Source organism: Podarcis erhardii, assembly GCF_964252035.2.
Source record: "Podarcis erhardii genome assembly, chromosome: 14".
Lineage (NCBI taxonomy): Eukaryota > Metazoa > Chordata > Lepidosauria > Squamata > Lacertidae > Podarcis > Podarcis erhardii.
In genome coordinates this window covers 36,832,665-36,852,962 of record NC_138503.1, presented here as the reverse complement: position 1 = coordinate 36,852,962, position 20,298 = coordinate 36,832,665, and the positions used below count along the sequence as shown (strand labels likewise).

At 46.9% G+C, this 20,298-nt stretch overlaps 1 protein-coding gene across 9 annotated transcripts in view; it reads right to left on the bottom strand.

The window, feature by feature from the left end:
* RAB11FIP3 (RAB11 family interacting protein 3) overlaps positions 1-19,518 on the bottom strand; it is a 91,151-nt gene extending 71,633 nt beyond the window's left edge. For 4 of the 9 annotated variants that reach the window (XM_081839648.1, XM_081839645.1, XM_081839647.1 and 1 more), the window contains exon 1: positions 17,704-19,220. In XM_081839648.1, the coding sequence (XP_081695774.1) occupies positions 17,704-18,729 (1,026 nt within the window). In that variant the 5' untranslated portion in view covers positions 18,730-19,220. Of the gene's footprint in view, positions 1-17,703; positions 19,221-19,385 lie in introns of those variants that run through there. The other 5 variants (XM_081839644.1, XM_081839646.1, XM_081839649.1 and 2 more) reach the window with 3 other exon arrangements.
* Between the last annotated feature and the right edge of the window lie 780 nt (positions 19,519-20,298).

Here is a 20,298-nt window from a genome sequence, read left to right as displayed (position 1 = left end):
TGCGTCCTATGGGGCAGATACAGGCTTTTGCTGAAGCCTGGCGAGTGAGAGGGGTTGGTGCGCACCGACCCCTCTCGCTCTCCAGGCTTCAGGAAGCTCTGCGCAACCCTTGGGAGCCCGGCGCGAAGCTGCGCCGGGCTCGGGAGGGTTGACCAGAGCTGCCTGCCCTCCCGGGCTCCGCGCAGCTCTGCGCAACCCTCCGGAGACCAGCAGGAAGCCACGCCGGGCTCCCAAAGGTTGCGCAGAGCTGCCTGCATTCCGAAGCCTCGGGCGTGCACCCGGGCTTCGCGCAGCTCTCCGCAAGCCTGGGGAGACCTGCGTGGCTCCCTAGGCTTGCGGATAGCAGGCTGTTCTCGGGCTTCCCCCGCGCCAGCCCCGTGCCTGGGGGGGAAATTTTTTTTTTCTTTATTCCCCCCCAAAAAAGAACTAGGTGCGTCCTATAGGGTGAAAAATACGGTATAACAAAGCTATGAGTCAGTAAACCCCAGGTCCAAATCTCGTCTTTGCCACAAGCTCACCAGTCACTGGCTCTCAACCACAGCCTGCCCCCATCTGCAATAAGGGAGATGCTTTGATTGGCTTATCTTATTGCACATTTTAATTGCGAGTGCTTATTTTAGTATTTTGACACAACTGTTTGTTTATTTTGCAACAGGATTTATATTTGTAAACCACTTTGGCAATTAAGTGGTATATGATTACTTTGAGATATATATATATATATATATATACACACACACACACACACACACACACACACATACTGTACACACACACACACACACATTTGTTTCTTTTGTAAGAAATGTATTTTTACTGCTTGATTTTAATTACCTGCAGGTGTCTTTTTAAATACCTGTTTGTTGGAAAACTGCCCAGGGAATACTTACTGATGTGAAGCCATATACATTTAATTTAAAATTTCCAAGCTACCCAAAGGTGATGAAGGAGGGAGATCTAGTCTTTATAGCTAATGGGGCAGAGTAAGGGAAGAGAACTCTCTGGGCTCCCAGCCCTTCGGGAATCTTTTGTTATAGTCTGGACTCATTGGGAGAAAGTGTGTGAAGAGGCAGAAGTCACAACTGCGTCAGACATTTCACTGTCATGGAGGCCCAAAAGAATCATGGGAAGTGTTGTTTGAAGGGTACTGAGATTTCTTCGCAGACCCCTCCTCCTCTCCCAAACCTACAGTTGCAAGTGTTTTAACAAAAAATCCCTCTTCTCTGGGAACCATAGCTCTATGAGGGGAATCAGAGGTCTACTAACAGCTCTCAGCGCCCTTAGCAAGCTACAGTTCCCATGGTTCTTTGGGGGAAGTCATGGCTGTTTAAAGTGGTATGTTACTGCTTTAAATGTGTGGTGTGGGCAGCACATAGGAAGGGAGAGATGGTCCGTTCTCTTCAGCCATTTGCTCCTTTTGTGGTAAAAAGTAAACCTTACCAGCATACACACACACACACACACTCTCTCTCTCTCTCTCTCTCTCTCTCTCTCTCTCACACACACACACACGCACGCGCGCACACACACACACACACGATAGAGACTTCAATGTTTATTATATTCTGTCCCATCTTGTCCTCCAAGGGTGGAGCCTGACAGCCACCCTGTGAGGTAGTTTAAGGCAGGGGTTACCAACATGGTGCCCTCCAAACGCCATAAACTCCCATCAGTCCCACCCAGCCAGCATAGCCAAGGGTCAGGCATGGTGGGAGCGGAAATTCACAACACCTGAAGGCCAACACGTCAGCTACTTTCCGGTTTAGGACAGGCAGCGGCCTAGCAAACATGTCTGCTCCATCATATGGAGTCTGGCCCCAACAGGAAATCCAAGTTGCTCATACCATCAACACAGACAGATTCACATAGGGTACAATTCCCCACTGCTCCCTCAACACAGTTCCACAGATGCTGTCGGACTACAACTCTCTTAATCCTCAGCCAGGATGGTCAATGGCCACAGATGATGGGATCTGTGGTCCAGCCTCATTCAAAGACTCAAGAGACTCCAAAGCCATTCCCCAAGGAAGACATTTCATGGAGGGGCCAGAAAACAAATGGGAAAGGCTTGCGGCTTTCTTTCAAGCAAACTGTTTCAAGATCACCAACACCATTAAGAAAATTAATTTTTTTGGTCTTCTGTGTAGCACTGATTTGCGAATAAAGAACAGCAGGCAGACACACACACTTCGGCATAGTTGAAGGAAGTATATATTTATATTTTAAAAGACGCCATTCTCCAGGACTGTATTTTGAAGCTGTGCAAGCAAGTCTTTCTAGCGTAACATATACACTAGCAAGCTAGTTTCAGGCCCACAAAGGGCAGCCGGGGAGGGGGGGGGGAAGGATGGTATGTACCCCTTTCACATCCCATATTATGACTATGTGGTATTACAACACACTTGGCAAGAGATCTGCAATGAGTCAGAAGCTGGTCACAGCACATTTGCCCTCCTCTCATGATCAATCTTTGCCTCATTACTACAGCATTACAGAAGTTTACCAAATTTAAATCATCATCAAGAAAAGGGCATTTCAAAAAAACCTCCAAAGCAATGGAAAGCAGGACAACAAGTTCTCTTCTTCACCCCAGGCAATATCCCCCCCACCCTCCCCAAACTGCAGCTACCCAAACTGCTGCACCTGTCACAAAAACTGTGAAGAGAAAGGAATTATAGGGGCAGAAAATACACGGGAGAACTGGCCAAACCAGCTCCTGTTTCAGATCCTGGCAGCAATGCCTGCTTGTGACCCGAGGATTCCTAACTGATATATTTGCCCAAACTCAGTCACCCTCACAGTGGGAAATGCTCCGCATGCATGGGCCCAAATGGGAGGCAGGGTGGGAATGTTCCATTCTGGACATGTCCTCACCTGCTGTCTGAAACGATTGCTAGATTATTATTTTTTATTATTTTATGAGTCACCAACTTGAGCCTGCAGCTATCGCCAGGTTAAGAAGCGACTCGTACCAGGAGCAGCAAGGCAGCACCTCCTCTATGCATTCAGCGTATTCACACCAAGCATTTAAAGCACTATGGTACCATTTTTTAGAGGTCATGGCACCCCCCCAAAAGAATTCTGGGAGCTGTAGTTTGTTAAGAGTGCCGAGAGTTGTTCAGAGACCCGCTATTCCCCTTCAAGAGCTACAATTTATGGAGTTCCCTGTGGACTGATTGTTAACATTGCTCTGGGAATGGTAGCTCTGGGAGGGAGCAGGGGTGTCCTAATGCTTCTCAGCACCCTCAAACTACAGCTCCCAGAATTTTTCAGAGGAAAGTGGACTATTTAAAGCAGGGTAGATTTGATTTAAATCAAATCAATTTAAATCACGAATTAAATCACAATATAAATCACTAGTCAGTAAGACGTGATTTAAATCATTTTTTAACAGAAAGACTCATTCTTGCTGGTATAATCTTAATATTTACAACCAGATGAAGGTTTCATTTTTGAAATAATAAATTTTCAGAGTAGTTTTTACAGTTATATCAAAAATTTCTGATTTGGTTATACTATTAGAAATACAAAGACAAGTAATTATGAAATTACTGTTTATACACTATTTGGACAACTTTTCTGCTGATTTCTTACCCACCCTTTATTGCAAGGTCCTGGGAGGAGCGAGCAGTGTTCACAGCAACAAGATATACGATCATGTAACAAATAAAACAGTTGCAAACATAGAAGTGTAACAACAACAACAACAAAAGCAGACCCTTCCTCCATATAAAAGGAAAGGGGGAAATTCCATTGATAAAAGCAATACAAATGTTTAAAAGCGTTTTTTTTAAAAAAATCATTCCAGTACAGATGCAGACTGAGATAAAGATCACCACTTAAAAGACTTGTTGGAAGAGGAAAGTCTGCAGCAGACACCCAAAAGACAACAGAGACAGTGCCTGCCTAATATTCAACAAAAGGGAATTCCAGAGGGTAGGTGCCACCAGCTAAAGACCTAAACATACTAGTCCACCTTTCTCTTCTTAGGCTCTGGAAGAGGTATTTCTGCCACTGGGAGATGGAGAGAGAAATTCTTCCAAGATAATAATTGAGCACACTGAGCTTGAAAGCAGCCCAATTTTTATATAAAAAGGAGGAACAAAATTCTCCCTCCCACCACCCCAGATATATTTTCCCAGCCCCACCACTTCCTGCCTTTTGCACATTAATTGCTCATTTTTTTTCCAAGGGGGGAGGGGTAGAGGAGAAACATCTATCAACATAATTGGGCTGAGCTTTAGTAAACACTGCTTGCAGAATTTAAATTTTCAAGGAAGTGGCCAAAAACAGAATGCGGGGGGTGGGGGGTGGAGATCCACCACCACCAAATGAGCTAGGAGCACAGCAAAGTCTGCAAGAATCACTGTGCAAAAGCAGCCAATAGGTCTGGTTATGTAAGTCTCAGAAAAACCAAACACCTTTGATTGCTGAGCTTCTTGTCGGCCATAGAGCACCTTTTCCCCTCCCCTCCGAAACTGCTGAACACACACACACCAGCAAAGCCAAACAAGCAGAACTGAACATAAAAATCAGAGATAAGAGCGGAGTCAACATATGCGGAATGTGGTTTGACATTAACAAAACAAAGAAGCCTGGATTTCAGAGGGGCAAACCTGCAATTTTTCTGCACTGCAACCATTTCAAAAGTCGTCCTCGTCACCTCAATACATGACACCAGCATTTCTCAACACTGTTTAAACATAAATAAGCCATGCACCCCTCGTGAACCTATATATTGTCAGCTGCTGCACTGTGCTTACGGCAGAGATGGGGTACTGGTGGCTCTGTAGATTCTCCTGGACTCCAACTCCCATCAGTCCCAGCCAGCACAGCTGACAGTCAATGGTCAGGGGTGATGGGAAGCCTCTGAGTCCAGCAAGGGCTGGAGGGCCACAAGTTCCCCACACTGGGGAAAGCCTGGTCTGTGCCACTGGCAAACCTCAGCAACGGCACAGGCAGGCAATGGCCACATTCACAGCATACATTTAAAGCACCAAGATATCACTTTAAACAGTCATGGCTTCCCCCAAAGAATTCTGGGAGCTGTAGTTTGTTTTTAGGAGACTTCCCATTCCCCTCACAGAGCTACAATTTCCAGAGTGGTGTAATTCCTCTTTGAAGGGAACTCTGGGAATTGTAGCTCTGGAAGGGAAATAGAGGTCAGCACCCTTAACAAACTACAGCTCCCAGAATTCTTTGTGGAGACAGTTTGAAGTGGTAGCATAGTGCTTCAAATGTATGGTGCAAACATGGCCAGAGAGTAGCAGCATAACACTGTGCACTGATGAGAGAGGGTCACCATGAGCTAGTATATTTTTATTCATAAAGAATGGGTTGTTTCCCAAGCGCTGTCAATAAGGTGGAGGCAGAGTTTAATTTCCCCACTCAAGAGAGCTCCCAGCATCCTTTGCAAAGTTTTCTCACCATGCGTGTTCTGAAATGCACCTCATTGGTGATTGGTGTTCCTCCAAAAACACCAACACCGTGGCTGCCCTGCTGAAGCTGGCCATGGAGACAGGTCATCTTTGTTAAAGAATAGAGCACTAAACTGAACTGGCAAGTTTTTAGTTATTTGCTGCCCTTTCAAGCAAAGGCTTTCATTGCCTGGAACCAATAGCTGGGATAATACAATGCTGCTGTTGACTTTACCAGAGGGGGATGGGCAGGACACAATGGGGGAAGGGCAGGAAATTGTTTCGTGCTTCTATACACATGCTCTGGACCAAAAGTCTGGACAGACTACTGTTCTGGCTGAAACGACAACCACAAATATGAACAGCCTCAAATCAATTTTTCCTCTTCCTGGAACTATGCAGCGAGCGCTGTTTTCAACAAGATATTTCCTCCACCACCTACTTTGTTCCAAAATGAGACACTCCTCCGAGTTCTCACTTGTACCTTGAGATAGGCGTGTATCACAAGTGAGAAGTCTTTCTTCTGATGGTTAAGTGTCAGGAAGAGATTGATGGGCATTGCAAAGGTCTGATTCCTTTTCCGTTTGCTGCCAAATAAGCAGGAAGCTGTGAGCTCTACTCCTTTTCCCCTCTCCCCCAAAAATAACCTAATAGTCAACAGTTAAGAAAACTCAGGTTTCTGCAAAATGGGTATACATTTTCAGAGGGCTGCTTTGATTTATCCTGCTACCCCTTGGCAAAGGACGAAAGGATGGCGTGATGTTTACAGTGGTACCTCTGGTTAAATACTTAATTCGTTCCGGAGGTCCGTTGTTAACCTGAAACTGTTCTTAACCTGAAGCACCACTTTAGCTAATGGGGCCTCTGCTGCTGCCGCGCCGCCAGAGCACGATTTCTGTTCTCATCCTGAAGCAAAGTTCTTAACCCGAGGTACTATTTCTGGGTTAGCGGAGTCTGTAACCTGAAGCATATGTACCGTATTTTTCGCTCTATAAGACGCACCAGACCACAAGACGAACCTAGTTTTTGGAGGAGGAAAACAAGAAAAAAAGTATTCTGAATCTCAGAAGCCAGAAAAGCAAGAGGGATCACTGCGCAGTGAAAGCAGCGATCCCTCTTGCTGTTCTGGCTTCCGGGATAGCTGCGCAGCCTGCATTCGCTCCATAAGACGCACACACATTACCCCTTACTTTTTAGGAAGGAAAAAGTGAGTCTTATAGAGCAAAAAATACGGTAACCTGAAGCGTATGTAACCTGAGGTACCACTGTATGTGGAGTAGCTGATTAGGAGCGGGGAGACCCAGGCGCGAATCCTCACTCAGCTCACTGTGTGCCTTGGGGTTCTCACTCAAGACATAAATTACAGGGTTGTTGTGCGGGTAACAGCAGAAGGTGAATAACTCTATATAGCTACCAGGAGCTCCTTGGAAGCAGAAGGGGTAGGGAAAGAAGTGTTGCAGGATGAGGGCAGGGCAATCTTTCTGACTGCCCATGACCTCATGTGCCCATGGGTGGTGACCAGGTACCACATGCCAATGAGCATTGGAGCTGGCAGTGGTAATTGCCTGGGCTCATTCATTCACCCTCACGGGGAAGAGTAACCCCTCTCAAGGCACCAATCTCCCCTTTGCAATAACACTCCTCCCAGCCCAGGAACTGAATACACACCATACATTTAAAGCACGTTGAAAAAACATGCCCCTCCAAACAAAGAATAGTGGGAACTGTAACTTGCCCCCCACTGAGCTACAATTCCCAGCACCCTTAAACTACAGTTCCCATGATTCTTTGGGGGAGAACGTGATTTACATCTACAGTGTGTAGGCAGTCCTAGTGACCTTCCCTGTGCACCTCCCTCCTCATTGCAATGGTGCTCCCAACACTGTGAAAAGCATGGGAGCAGAAAAATTTGGGTAAGACACATGGTGGCTTGGGTGTCCCCCTATGGACCACACTGACTGTTATGTGTATGTGTGTGTGTGTGTGTGTGTGTGTGTGTACCAGTTATAATGCAATTTATAATTTACAAATAACAACCACAGAAAATAATCAGGAGCTGGTGCAGACTATGGGAGACCCGCCCTCTTCAAGACATCCCTTCCCCATAAAGTGTTTCCAGGTTTTCAAAAAACCTGTGTCCCAACAGTGGAACATACCTACAAATCAGGTGCTCTTTTTTCTCATGTGCTGCCTTCAAACCTCCTTCCAAAGCCACAAGCACTGCTAGGCTTTTCATTGTCATTTAAAACGATTAAACCCCAAGGATGAATGTCATGTGTTTGTTCCAGAGCGCAAGCCATGGCCTGTGCCTTTAACTACATGGGCAGCAGCATGCTGGAAATCTGCCGGAAGAATGACTTACTGCACTCCAGAGAAGAGAGGCATAAAGGTAACTAACCCACAGCTCCCACCACAGTAGGAGTGAGATAATTGGCCCTCCAAGTGGCTGGACCATCCCATGGCAGCCTGAGATCAGAGGGTACGGAGTTCTGCAACGGCAGCTTCCGTGGCCAGGCCTGACGCTGGCTCTCAGCCCGATAAATCCTTTCAGCCAAACGAGACTCTGGGAGGATCCTGCTCTTCTCTCTTGCACCACAGAAGAAAAACCGCAATATTCAGAAGAGAAGGGAGGGAGGGTAATCTACATCCTTGTTAGGCCTGCCAGCGTCTTTTTCCCTACATTATTATCACTACGGCAGAGTTCTTGGCAGAAGCAACCTGGAGCAAATAGAGCTCAGAGCGTTGCTTGGAAGCCCAAAGGGCTTTGGTCAAACAGCTCACTTAGCGCAAGACAGGGGACTCCTGGGCTTTCCTTTTTTGCCAGCCGCTGAAGGAGGAGCCCATTACATTCTAAAATCTCTCCAGACATGTTATGAGCAGAAGGAGCTGCCTTCTACTAAGTCATAACACTGGTCCATCTAGCTCAAGACTAGCTTCACTGACCAGAAATGGCTCTCTGGAGTGTCAGGACAATACTTTATTCCAATTCCTACCTGCAGATGACGGGGATTGAACCTGTGTGGAAAGAAGATGCTCTACCGCTGAGCTATGGCCCTTCTACAAGAGCAGAAAGCCTTTTTCAGCTCAAGGGCCACATTCCCTTCTGAGAACCTTTTGGAGGCCACATGCCAAAGATGGCAGGGCCCGCTGAAAAAGTGGGCAGAGCAACAAATATGAATACAGTGGTACCTCTGGATGCGAACAGGATCTGTTCCAGAGCCCCGTTCGCATCCTGAAGCAAATGCAACCCACATCTGCCGGTCGCGATTCGCCGCTTCCACACATTATGTCATTTTGAGTGTCTGCACAGGCGCAGAAACCCAGAAGTAACGCGTTCCATTACTTCCGGGTCGCCGCAGAGCCTAACCTGAAAACGCTCAACCTGAAGTATATTCAACCCGAGGTATGACTGTACAATAAGCTACTTTCTATGCATGTTCCTTCTGTCCTCTAGCCAGGCAAGCAAGAGGCATTATGGGAGTTTAAGGACACACGACCATCAGGCAGGAACATTCAAGGAGAGTTCAAAGTAGCACCGGTGAGGGGCGTGGCTTAGGGAAGATTTCCAAGGGCCAGATAGGGAGATTGGAGGGGCCTACATACTCTATAGACCAGGGATGTCCAACAGGTCAATTGTGATTTACCGGTCGATCAACCATTTTGGCTGATCCTCCCCCAAGAAAGCTCAACAACTCTGGTCAATCCAATGGGTAGATCACTGCCAGTTTCTTTATAGTGGGAATAGATCGCAGTCTCTTGGAAGTTGGACACCTCTGCTCTAGACCAGTGTTTCCCAACCTTGGTCCTCCAGATGTTTTTCGCCTACAACTCCCATCATCCCTAGCTAGCAAGACCAGTGGTCAGGGATGATGGGAATTGTAGTTCAAAAACAGCTGGAGGCCCAAGGTTGGGAAACACTGCTCTAGACAATAAAATCATAGGTAATGAAGAGTGTGGCCTGGGTAGAACAGGGGGACCAGGGAGCCTCCCGAGAGCCAAATAGAGAGACTTGGAGAGGCCAGAGTTCCAAACCCCTATTCAGATGGGCAGCAGTGAGAACGTTCAGCAAAAACTGAATGGAGTAAGAAAACAGTCCAGTGAAGATTGAACCCAATCAGCAGCCACAGAACACAGACCAATATTATTTTTTGGGGAGGGGGGGTGTATGAAATGAAATGGAGTTCCCTGAAAGAAGGCTCGCCAGCTGGCAACATGAGCAGAAGGATTCCATGTTTCCACAGTACTTCCAATTGTATTCCATAATTTAGGTTATCTTTAAAATGAAAATCTAGCACACTCTTCCAAGGATACAGCTGTTCAGTTCAATGCAGCTTTTCAACGTGCAGCCCTAAGTACTGCCCATCCAGGCAACCACCATTGTGAGATAAAAGGCAAACTGGAATTAATTAATTAATTAATTAATTAATCATTATCATTATCATTATCATTATCATTATGCCGTCCATCCGACTGGGTTACCCCAGGCACTCTGGGTATTAAATTACAAATTAAAACACAGTAAGATATCCAGACAAAAAGCTGCAGGGTCAAATAATTTTAAAAGGCATTCCTGGAATATTTTAATACCAGATATGAACCCCACCCTAACCCCACAACCTGCCGGGCCTTGTATTTGTATATTTTATTCTGCTGCCTTGTTTTATAGTACAGTGGTACCTCTGTTTGCAAATGGGATCCGTTCCAGAACCCTGTTCACAACCTGAGAGGAACGCAACCCACGTCTGCACACGCGTGGGTCGCAATTCACCGCTTCTGTGCATGTGCGTGATGTCATTTTGCGCGTCTGCACATGCACGGGTGGCGAAACCCAGAAGTAACCTTTTCCAGTACTTCCGGGTTGCCGCGGGACACAACCTGAAAAGATGAAACCTGAACTGAACGTAACACAAGGTATGACTGTATTGGTCTTCGATTTTGTGAACTGCCTTGTCATCATCTCCATGAGAGGTGGAATAGAAAGGGTTTTAAATACATGCAAGATGGTTGAATTAAACTCACGGTGAAGGAACGGGTCAGAGATAATAGCTTTGCAAGTGACCAGGGCAAAGCAGCAACTGATTGGAAGCTGCTGGTTTGGTACATGAATATATGAACGATCTCTTTTTCAAGGCAGAACAGAAAACCCCCATGGAAAACGATATATAGTGGGGAAGAAGAGGATGAAATTTAAGGAGAGAGATTGAAGGGGAGCATCAATCTATTATTATTTTTAAAAAACACCAGGTAGGATTTAAAGTTAGGATTAAAACCTGAGACTGCAGGGAACTGTTCTTTCCTGTCTATTTGCAAGCTGACGAATTTCTGCCTGTCACAGAGGATCATAACAGACGAGAGAAAAGCATTTTTCCAGATGTAAGAACATAGGAAGAGCTCTGCTAGATCAGGCCAATGGGACATTTAGTCTCAGCCTAACCTACCTCACTGGGTTGTTCTGCGATGATTGACAGATGATTCCAGACTACTGATAGGTGGGGAAAGTCATGTCCCACTATCAAAGCTGATCTGCAAGGGTTGGTATAGGGAGAAAAAGCTCTGGCTTGATGAGCCAAAAGTGTTCCCCACCCCTAACCCAGTTGAACAGTATGAACTGCTCTAAGGCAGCCGCTTATACTCCTATCCAACTGGAAAAAGTGGAGGGCAGGGGAACAGAAATGTGCTTCGATCCTTCCAACCATGCTCAGATATATGAAGTGAAGGCAGGGAATGGTTCAGGCTGGTTGGTGGTTCTGGGCTCCAAAAGAACAAAGTTTGGAACAAGTTTGGGGCTAAATGCTCTGCCCCCCACACACTGTTTTTGACATGAAAATCCATGATTCACAGAGGTGCCTGAACCAGTAAACTCTAGCTTGGTTTAAGCCCAGTTCCAGTGGAACAAGGAACTCTGGCTTAATAGAAAACCAGGATCTTCGGGACGGAGCCAGCATTCATTGAGAGGAGGTGATGGGAGAGTGATCTTTGCTAGGAACACTGGAAGTGGCCTCATACAGAGTCAGACCGCTGGTCTGTTTAGTCTAGTATTGTCTACACTAACTGGCAGAAACTCTCCAGTTTTTAGCCCTACCTGGAGATGCCAGGATTGAACATGCAGCCTTCTGCATGCAGACCATATGCTCTGCCTCTAAGCTATGTCCCATCCCAAACCAGGCCAACAGCAGAAGCAACCTTCTAAAGATGATGGAGGAGACCTTTCCATTGACTAGAGAGTTTTGACAATACTACTGGTCAACCCAGAAGTTCATGCCCAATAGCATTTTGGAGGTTCAACTAGGGGACTAACATTTTCAAAGCAAAACAAAAGAAGTAACCACTTCAGCGGTTAACACTACCTAGACAATGCCTTTCTTGTCAGGATTCCTCCAAGTCTGCCGATAGCTCCCTCCAGTGTGTAGGTGCTGCTGTTTTGGCTACAGAAAGCAATGGCAGTCACAGCCTAAGCATCAGAATTACACAATTGTTGCAATGACGTCCAAGATCACGTTGGCACACCTCTTTGAAGAGTCTCAAATGCATGCTGGAAATGCAGGGAAAAAGAGGGATCCTTCTTCCATATGTGGTGGGACTGCAGAAAGGTCAAAGGCTTTTGGGAAAGTGTATATAATGAAATGAAAAGTATATTAAGATATAACTTTGGGAAAAAGCCGGAGGCTTTTCTGTTAGGCCTAGCAGGAAGTGATATAAAGAACAATGACAGTAAATTCTTCCAATATGCAACAACGGCTGCAAGGGTCTTATTGGCTCAAAATTGGAAACAACAGAACATACCGACGCTTGAGGAATGGAGAGCAAAACTACTAGAATACGCGGAGATGGACAGATTGACGGGGAAAATTAGATATTTAAAAGACCAAAGGTTCATTGAGGACTGGGGGAAATTTGTGGAATATCTGGAAAATACAAGTGAAGGTCAGATAACGCTAGTTGGGTTTAAAAAAGCTCTGTGAAAAGGTTGGAATATTGTCTAAAGAGAAAAAGAAGGAAAGAGAAAATAATGTCAATATAAGCTAGGATTTGTGTGAATTTGTTAAATTAGGGTATGGATGATTTCAGGGGAAGCTGAAGGAAGTCTTATAGAAAGAAATCTGTGACAACAAGGTGTAAACTGTTTTATTTTCTTGTTTGTTATGATTTAAAAACAATAAAAATTATGCGTGAAAAAAAAAAATGAAGAGTCTCAAATGCACACTATGGGAGCCCCAAGGGTGATTAATTGCAATTAAGGTGACTTCGAAGAATGGTTGTTTTTTTTAAAATGCAAACCTGTGAGATAAGCACGACGACCTGTAATGAGAATTAAATCCACGTGAAGGAATGCCATCTCAGCCAACTGTTTAGGCTGAATAGCTCCCATATGGTGTGTGTAATAGAGCTATATATACACCCACACAAGCCTTGATGTAGAACGCCTTTGACATCTTGCCTTCGAGACACTGCTGGATTACTCTCATTTTTATTATGCCACATTACTCCACTCAGACATCCTCTCTTAGAACTCCCATTTCTAAGCAAAAGGATAGGTAAGGTGTCTAATTTGGATTTTTTTTTAAAAAAGAGACCAATTACGTACAGCATCTTCACCGAGAATAAAGTAGGCTACCTGCAACTGCACATCTGAAGAGTTACACCCAGGCACACACCCTACAGAATAATGATTTGTAGCACAGTTTTAGGCTACCATTATGCAAACACGTGCCAGAACTCCTCCTGCTCTTTGGAATCACTGTTTATCCTTCACTATTCACCCCCCCCACCCAATTTTTGATTGCATCACATCGACAATCGCAGCAGGTTTCACCTGCAGCAAAGTGATATTCTGAAAGCTAAAGCCATGCCAGTATCAATGCAAACAGATAGCAAATTTCCCAAACCTAGTAACATTTGTTTTAATGGGAATCTAGGGGGAAAATGGGGAGCGGAGGACCAGGTATGCAATTCATGTTTCCCAGGTGTCTCCAGGTGTGCATAATTTGGCATCGCAAAGCTGATGCTCTGCTTAACATTTTTGCTCCCATCTGCAGTAGAGGCTGGTCCATTAGGGCAATTGGGGCATTGCCCCCCCCCCAATTTCAGGTAGCCCCACCTGCCTCCCTTCTTACTTACAGCCAGTCAGGGGGTTGCTCCTGCTCTGGCGGCACCTGCTGTTGGTCTCCCTGCCTCCTGCCCTACCAGTCCCAGGGGGCACCAGTCGCCACTGCCCACCTATAATTAATGCAGGCACAGTTTGTCCCTGAAGAACAAACAAAGAAGTCAGGCATACAGTCAGAAATGTTATCACGGCATGACTTTTTACTCCCACCTTTCCTACAAGGAGGTCAAGGTGGCATAGGCAGTTCTGACCTCACCCTACAAAAATGTATTTTATCTTCAAAATAACCCTGTGAGGTAGGACAGGTAAAGAGGCTAGCCTGAGGACACTCAAGCGAGATTCTTTGGTAAGGAGGCATCTGAAACTAGAAGTCTCCTCAGCTTGACCCTCAAACCACTGCACAACACTGCCGCGCTATGGCTATGAGGTGGAATCCTTGGTTGGTGGAGCAGCAGAAACTGAACTAGAAGCAGCCACAAATTCATGTAGACACAAGCAGCTTATTTCTTTTTCTTTCCTCATTTCCCCCTCTCATTATTTTTAAAGCACATAGGTTTGAGAAATTGCTTGCACATTTATTCCTTACATTTCCACAAGGGTGAGAGACCTCCAGAAGACAGCTGAAAATTCAAAGGAAAGGCTTTGGTACACAGAAGCCAGTCCTATTTCTGACGCAGGCATTTTAAAATGAAAGGTAGAGAGAGGCCCTAGACCAGGAGTGGGGGAAATCTCCAGATTTTGCTGGACTACAACTCCCATCATCAGCTCCAGTCAGCACAGCCAAAGATCAGGAGCGATGGGAGTTGTAGTCCAACAACATCTGGACTACATCCCCCAATGTTGTTTTTCCAGCAGCTGGGCTCCCTTCCAGTTTGTTAGAGAAGGCCAAGATGGTATCTTCCATGTTTGACTTCAATAAGCTCTTGCAAGCACTGACAAGGGTCAGGGATGATGGAAGTTGTGGTCCATCAGTTGGAGGGTACCATGTAGGCTAGCCCTGTGTTAAGAGTATGGGAGGAAAACTAGGGGGAGGGGTTTGCAAGGGACAGCTGGGTAGGTGGGGAAAACAGGAAACACGCCTTCCAACCTGCAAATTCTCCTTACAAGTGTCCCCCTCTTAATGGCGGGATTTGTTCTACCTCCACTGTTAGAGGCATTTTGCCTCTGGGTACCAGTTGCCAGGAATCTCAGGTGGGCAGAGTGCACTCATGTCCAGCTTGCAGGCTTCATGAAGGCATCTTGTTGGCCGCTATGAGAACAAGATGCTGGACTAGATGGGGCCATTGGCCTGATCCAGCAGGTTTGTCTTATGTTCATACTATTGAGGTACAAATAGGGTGAGACACCCAGTGTTGCTTTTATCACATCAGGCTTGGGTTAGAAACCAGGTGCACTGCAGGTATGCACAGGCCTGGGTCTCACAACATACTGAGCCAACCTTTGGTGGCAGCTCAGCATGGTGCAACAAGCAGAATGGACTGGGGACAAGCCCAAAAGCTGCAAGCCATGATTTAGGGCATGGGTAGGCAAACTAAGGCCCAGGGCTGGATCCGGCCCAATCACCTTCTCAGTCCGGCCCGCAGATCGTCTGGGAATCAGCGTGTTTTTACATGAGTAAAATGTGCCCTTTTATTTAAAATGCACCTTGGGGTTGTTTGTGGGGCATAGGAAATCATTCATTCCCCCCCCCAAAAAAAATATAGTCCGGCCCCCCACAAGGTCTGAGGGACAGTGGCCTGGCCCCCTGCCAAAAATGTTTGCTAACCCCTGATTTTGGGTGTCATGCAAGCCAGGCCACAGGAGGAGAGATTGCAGAGCAAATATATATACTAGGTGCTCAGGTGAAAGAGCCAGGCCACACTCTTCAATGGCATGTAGCAAGACACAGTAATCAAGCACGTTCAGTAGCCAACAGGACTTGGAAAGAAACTCGAGGCACTTCCAGACAGGCACTATTTTCCAAGCAGCAACAAGGCACTTCCAGACCATCACTGTTTTCGGGTGGCTCTCAATAGCATACTGACAAATTCATTTAGCCAATTTACAGTTGATCTTTGTGGAAACAGGTCTTGCGCAACAAACCTGCTTCCACAAAGGACTGGACTTTTTTGCAATAAGCAAAGCAACAACAACAACAAAAATGCCCTGAGAAGTGTCAGATAACACTTGCTTTCATGCAACGCTATCTAACCTCCTGGAAAACGGATCAGAATGAATGCTCATTGAATAGCCAATGTTGGCTAATCTCCCTGCAAACCAATAAGGAGGAATGTTCTTCTGCAGGTGTCCTCAGAAGCATTCAAATATGATGAGCAGTTGGGAGCAACAAAAAGACATTTGGTACAACACCATCCTATCTCTTACGAACAATCATCCCAAAACCGCAATGGAAGTGCAAATCAATGTCACTGCAAGATCGTAAGAAGGTAATCCCTCCCCTTAACACATACAGGATGGGGGAAGAGTGGAGAAGTCTTTAACACAGCAACAAAACATGACCAGGCATTGCCAGCAAAGTTGTTTATTGCAGCCAGCGAGTCGTCCAGATTTATTATCACTACCAGGCAGCACCAGGCTCAAACATGCACAAAAGCCACGGAGAATTCATATTTGCCACAACAGCACTTTGAAAGGGCAAAATTAAAGTCCCAGTTTGAAAAGAAGTGTGTGCACTTTCAAGCAGACTTCAATAAGTCCCTTAAGAATAGGTGGCACTAGACAACCGACATTTCACCCCAGGTTAAACCTAGTAGGTAAAAACAGCAGACTCTCCCAGCCAATTAAAGTTAAGTTGGCACACCTGTGGCAGATCTGAATTTGCCCCTCACATCACCTCTAGTCTTTTTACTGTTTCATCAGATCTCTACAGCCAATTGGAAGACTGACAGCACAAACCAAACCACAGCTACTCAGAAGTAACTCCTACTGAATTCAATGGGGCTTACTCCCACATAAACAGGGTTAGGATTGCAGCCTTATGTAAAGAAGGCTACAAAGGCAATTTTCCGCCAATCCCTTCCTTTCGTGGTTCTCTCTATTGTTCAAGATGAGAGTGCCTATGGAAACAGATACACACCAAGCACAAAAGTAGATATCAAATTTGATCAGATTCCATAATACCACTTAAAAGTAGGTGGGATCACAGTTACACATATAGGTGATGGTCACAGCAGATGAAGAAATTAAAAGCTTCCAGAGCCTTTGGCCCCATTTCTATATACAAAAAATAAAAATCAAGCCACAGCTGGGGGGTTTTTCATGGCCTATGTCATTTTTTCCTACAGGTCAAAACAGCCATGTGTGAATGCTTTCCCCATCCAAACACACAGTGGAAAATACCTTGTATATATGGTAGAGTAGACATAGGCAAACTCGGCCCTCCAGATGTTTTGAGATACAACTCCCATGATCCCTAGCTAACAGGACCAGTGGTCAGGGATGATGGGAATTGTAGTCCCAAAACATCTAGAGGGCCAAGTTTGACTATGCCTGCAGTAGAGAGCTGGCTAGGCCTCACCTTCTCAGTGGCCTAAAACAGACAAGCTCAGAAGAAAGCGTTGTTACTGGTATAAACTGGGCCTTAGGCTGCACTCTTCTTACCCGTACTAAGTCAGTGCTGGTCCTGCTATTAGACATCATGAGACAGCCTCCCCAGGCAACCAATTTAGGACATCATGAAAGGCTAAGTCATTAGTTATTTGTTTTCGTTATCATAAGTCAATTATCACTGTATATTTACTCCCAGGGAGAGGCACTTGTGAGACTTTATGTCTCAGGTGTCAATGTAACTTGGCTACACTTGAGTACTAAGTTCCACTTGATGTAAGGTGGCTGTGCAGTAGATTATCTTACCAGACTTGACTTGAAGGTAAGCCTTACTGGCCTCTCAGGGGCTTACTTCTGAGTAAACATGAATAGGCCTGGGCTGTGAAATGAGAGTGCCATTAAGAGCATAAGCCTTGACTGGAACTGCTCAATACAACTGCTCTTCCTCAATTCAACACTGGAAGCATCCTCAAAAACCTCCCTCATAGAACCAAAGTTATGTGTTAGCTTGGCTACAGAATAGAATAAGATTTATATCAGATACACATATTTAGAAGCACAGGGTTATTCACTATACACAGGAGAAGCCATCAACCCTCAACAAAATTAGCCTTAAGTAAAAGAAAAGCCTGTTACCTGCTCTGCTCCATAAACCGTAGCAAACTGGACAAACTCCTCTATCCGGACAAATCCATCACCATCACGGTCCAGGGCATCGAAGACAGCTCGGAGCCGGGGAGCATCATCTGGAGAACTTGGAGATTCATCCTCTATGTGTTCAGTGTGCCCAAATTCAAGGTGTGGGCTGAGATTATTGGGAGAATGGAAAGCAGGAAAGAGGTCCACTCCCGTGCCAATTTGGGGAGCAAGAGCCAAATCCAAAGGACGCAGCAAAGGGCTCTGCGGACACTTTTGAGAGTCACAGCTATCCATATCTTTAGTCCAAGGTGGGCTTGGAAGGCCTCTGTCTAAGGGGCCTTCTTCCTCCTCCTCCTCTTCCTCTTGAGAAGGCTCACCAGCCAAGATCAAGGGTTCCCCACCTTCCACAGGCTCCTGGGGTTGTGGAAAGGGTTCTCCTTCACTCCACTCCTCTACAACCGGTTGTAAATCCTGGGGAACTGGAGACTCAGCCTGGCTGGAGGAGCAGGAGACCAACTGCTCCTCTTCCCTCAACGCTGTGCTTTCCTCCAAGGCCAACCCATCCCGGACAGGGGCAAGCCTCAAATCCAAACCCTCCCCGGGGCTATCCGGATTACTGTTATCGCCCACACCTGAACCGGTTTCCCCGTCGCTGATTGGCCCCTGGGCCTCCCGGTCCACCTCCTCCGGCTCCTTCTCCACGCGGTACAAAAATTCAAGGGGGCCGTCGGGGAACAAGGCTTGGCGGCGCTCCATCTCACCTAGCTTCATCCCGTTCAGGACGCGCTCCAGGGCCAAAGGCTTTTTAATGTCCCCTGTTCCGGGCAAGATCAAGGCGGTGTTTCCCGCGGTTGTTTCCCGGGAAAGCAGCACGAGTTCGGGGCTGGGCAAAGCCGGTCCTCTCTTTTGCTCCAGGAGGAGGTATTTCCCATTCTGGAGGGGCCCCAGCGTCAGCAGCGGCTCTCGATCCGGTTTGGTCCCTGGATCGGAAAGAGTCATTAGCAAATCCGGATCCATTTTCATCAGAGAGAAACTGAAGGGGGGGGAGGGGAGAGGAGAGCGGGTTGCTTGTTCTTGTTTCCTTTTAAATAGAAAAAAGGGACTGCGAGGAGGAGGAGGGGCGGGGAGAGAAATGCAATATAAAGGCCGCTCCGCTTCTCCTTAGCAACCGCCGCCCCGCTACTGGAAAAAAAACCCGATCTCCGGTTATGGTGCCGTTTTGGACGCCTCGGAGGAATCGCTGCTGCCGCGGCCGCCGCCTCTCCTGCAAACCGGAGCCGCGCTCCTATGCCATCGCCTCGCGTCCATCACCTCCACACCCTTCGCATCTCCCCTTCCAGAAGGAAAAAGCAGCCCGCAAGCACGCGCACACACCACCTCTGCTCCGGAGGAAAAGAGAAGAGTTGATCTATTAGATCACGTGAAAAAAAAAAATCGATTTCAAGGAAGAGTAAGATGAGGTTGGTTGCAATCCAGGCAACGGCAGCGCGCGCACTCGCAGAACAACCCCCCCCCCAAAAAAAAAGATTCAATGGAAGGAGCAAAGGGAGGGGGAGGGAAATCAGCAGCGCCCTCCCAAGAAGGAGGGAAGGGGGAAAAAACAAGCCAGGCAGCGTTTTGCAAAAGGAGGCCCCGGTTCAAGCCGGCATCCAGAAGGACGCAGAGAAAGCGCGACTCACTCCGGGGGTACAGGAGGAGAAATCAGGTGTCCCCCTCTCTTTTCCCCCCTCTCTCTCTGTCGCCTCCTCCTCAGTCGCCTACCCGACGGGTCTGTATCCTGGCAGCGCTGCTCTCCCCTTGCGGCAAGAGGTGCATGGCAGGCGGCGACCGTCTCGCTCCTCCTCTCTGTAAGCAAAGCCGGCTGGTGGCGAAGGAGGGCGGGCGGGCGGCTTGGCTTTTCGTCTGCCCCGGCGCCTCTGAATCAGGCTCCTCCCGGCCGGGGGGGACGGGGGGAGGAGGAGGAGGAGGAGGAGGCCGGCTTTGTGTGCGTCTCTCTCCGGATCAGGCTCCACCCGTTGCTTGCCTGGCCGGAGGGGAGATGGGAAGAGGGGAGAGCAAGGAGACAAGGTGCTTTTTTAAGAAATAAAAACGGGCCCAATCTGGGGGTTACTCAAGAGAGTGGGGAGCACTTGCCTTCCAGCTGTGCGTGCATGAGATCCCACTGAATGAATCTATTGTGTTTATTGACTGCATTTACAATATCCTCCCAAACAGCCTTCGGCGTTCGCATTCGCCACTTAAAACAGCTTTTAACCTTCTGCTTGACTTGTTTGCTTCTTAACTCTGTTCCCGTAATTCTGTTCTGTAATTCTAGCACAAGTGTAGAAAACCTCTAAAGCGAAACGGGCCAAAGATGGCACGGTATACAGGAGCCCATCCTAACTTTCTGCCAACTGCTTAAGTCCCCCTTTTTCCCAGGCAGAAGGTTGTCAGGACTCCTAGGGGAATCTTAGCCACGTCTGCTCATAAGTAAGCCTCATTGAAGTCCGTTAGGTTTACTCCCAGCAGGTAAGTGTAAAAAGGAGGGCTGCTCTGCTACCCCTAGGGGATGGTGCACCTCACTAGCAACAAGTGGACCAGAGCATGTTGGCA